The sequence below is a fragment of the Arabidopsis lyrata genome, assembly GCF_000004255.2.
Source record: "Arabidopsis lyrata subsp. lyrata unplaced genomic scaffold ARALYscaffold_58, whole genome shotgun sequence".
Taxonomy (NCBI): domain Eukaryota; kingdom Viridiplantae; phylum Streptophyta; class Magnoliopsida; order Brassicales; family Brassicaceae; genus Arabidopsis; species Arabidopsis lyrata.
The window spans coordinates 35294-37425 of NW_003302509.1; the positions used below are offsets into that span (position 1 = coordinate 35294).

A 2132-nucleotide genomic window follows, 5' to 3' on the forward strand; every position below is an offset into this window, starting at 1 on the left:
AAGAATCGATTTGGGTCGACTGATGAAGTATGTATACAAATCCTTGATAATATGCCATTTCAGATTAAATCATGATTATTATTTTCCCTTGCTGCCTCGTTTCCCTTTTTCTCAAGAACTTGCTAGTTCAAGCATCTTATTCTGTGGATTGTGTTACCTTTATTCCTTATGTGGTTCGAGTTTGCTTGTTATCTGTACACTTATTTTTATTTCGAGTTGAGAATTATCGAATAAATCATGGCTATCTCCTTTGTCAGCTTGGAGTTTTTGAAATGGCAAACTCAGGACTTGAAGTAGTCTCAAACCCTAGTGGCATATATCTTAGTCAACAGAACCCAGATTCAGATGTTTTAGCTGGATTAGCTGTCGCAGTTGTTATGGATGGATCTCGGAGTTTCCTAATTGAAGTTCAGGTAGATAACCAGATAATTCTGCTTCATTCTCTTATTCTGCTTCAGAATTCCAACAGATTGTAAAAGGGCCCTGGCTCGATAAGTGAAACTGTGTTTTGATAGTCTTTATACATTTTGCTATTGTCATTCAATATGATGAGAATCATGACTTACATTGTTGTAATATGTATGTTCTGAATAGGGGACAATGCTGACCTCTCATCATTAGCTGCCTCATTTGTGCTTGTGGACCTTGAAGCAAAGTATTGTAGTTCTTGTTTAAACATTGGTTTTTGTTATAATGTAGGCGTTGTGTTCGCCTGGCCCAACAGTTTCAAGGCATGTCAATGGTGTTCAAGCAAGCAGAGCTGATATGATAATTGCAGTGAGTGCTACTACTAGCTATGTCTGTTCTTATTGTACAGTAACAAATTCCGTTTGATACATGCCTCTCTTCTACTTTTTCTTCTTGATAACTGCTATCGTTTTGTTTTGGTTCTGCCTTATCAAATCACAGGTTCTTATGAAGCAAGCTGGTCTTAGAATACAGGAAAATGTAAGTTTAGAGATTTGATAATTTTGTGTCACTCTGCAATGTTGCTCAACATGTGATTCTTGAACCTCTAATAACATAGTTGCGCTATATAATAAATGATAGGAAGCAAATTATACACCAATCTTCATTATCTATGTGAATGCTCACTTAGTGTCGTAGTGATCACAGTCCTGCTAATAATAATAATATTTTTCTTCAGGGGATTTTTCTGAACGTCGCTAACGGAATGGCTCTTTCTGAGACTGCTGGCGACCTTGCAATAGCAGCAGCAATTTGTAGCAGGTGAGTATTTTATTTACTTCTTTGTGCTCTTAAAAACTTTCTTGTAAAATCTGCAAGATTCGCGTTATTTAGTTCCTAGCTGCCAATGAATCACTATTCTTTTATTCCAGTTTCTTGGAGTTTCCAATTCCTCACGGTGTAGCATTCATTGGTGAGATTGGTCTTGGGGGCGAGGTTCGCACGGTAAGCAATAAAAGAATCAGCTAATTGTTATTTAGAATTTGGATGAATATGATTGAAGGTTTAATGGTACAGGTACCAAGAATGGAGAAAAGGGTAAGTACATTGGCAAAGCTAGGGTTTAACAAATGTGTGGTTCCCAAATCAGTGGAGGAGTCACTAAAGGCGCTGAATTTGAAAGAGATTGAGATAATCGGATGCAAGAATCTGAAAGAGTTAATTAATGCTGTGTTTAGGGGATAATGAGATTAAGCACTTTGTGTTTAGACGTGACTAAAGATTAAGCATTTGGTCAACATTATTTTTGTCTCTGTATCTTCTTTTTGCATAGGACATTCAATTTACGGTTTAGTTCGGTTTGATTTTTTTCTTTCTGGTCTTAGTTTTATCAGTTTTATGGAGACTAAAACCAGCTCAGACCATATGTAACTCGGTTTGTTTGATTTAACTTCGGTCAAATATATTTAATCTACATATACATTTTTACAGGGTTTTTTTGCATTAATTCATTTGGATCCGGGTTTTACCCGGGTTTAATTCTATCCGGATCTTGGATAAGAAATTTTAGGAATGTTGTAATAAAAAAAATCGCCATTTATGACTACAATTACTCTTATATTTCGGTTTAATCTTATTTCCTAATCTAATTTTTTCTCATATCTTTAAAAAAATCGTGGTATTGAAATATTATCTTAACATTGTCGATTTTATTATGGAAATTT

At 35.2% G+C, this 2132-nt stretch overlaps 1 protein-coding gene across 1 annotated transcript; it reads left to right on the plus strand.

The window, feature by feature from the left end:
• The first annotated feature begins 6 nt into the window (after nucleotides 1-6).
• Nucleotides 7-1882, plus strand: LOC9299082 (DNA repair protein RadA). The gene is made up of 7 exons (XM_002862958.2): nucleotides 7-27; nucleotides 258-413; nucleotides 700-777; nucleotides 910-948; nucleotides 1148-1230; nucleotides 1341-1413; nucleotides 1486-1882. Exons 2-7 carry the CDS (start codon nucleotides 273-275, stop codon nucleotides 1651-1653), a joined length of 582 nt encoding a protein of 193 aa, XP_002863004.1. The 5' UTR covers nucleotides 7-27; nucleotides 258-272; the 3' UTR covers nucleotides 1654-1882.
• Nucleotides 1883-2132: the final 250 nt, after the last annotated feature.

Bases quoted from the DNA above. Each gene is read 5' to 3' on its own strand.
- LOC9299082 (XM_002862958.2), top strand. From the start codon at position 273: ATGGCAAACTCAGGACTTGAAGTAGTCTCAAACCCTAGTGGCATATAT. The intron at 414-699 runs GTAGATAACCAG...GTTATAATGTAG, and splicing joins GTTTCCTAATTGAAGTTCAG to GCGTTGTGTTCGCCTGGCCC. The intron at 949-1,147 runs GTAAGTTTAGAG...ATTTTTCTTCAG, and splicing joins GTCTTAGAATACAGGAAAAT to GGGATTTTTCTGAACGTCGC.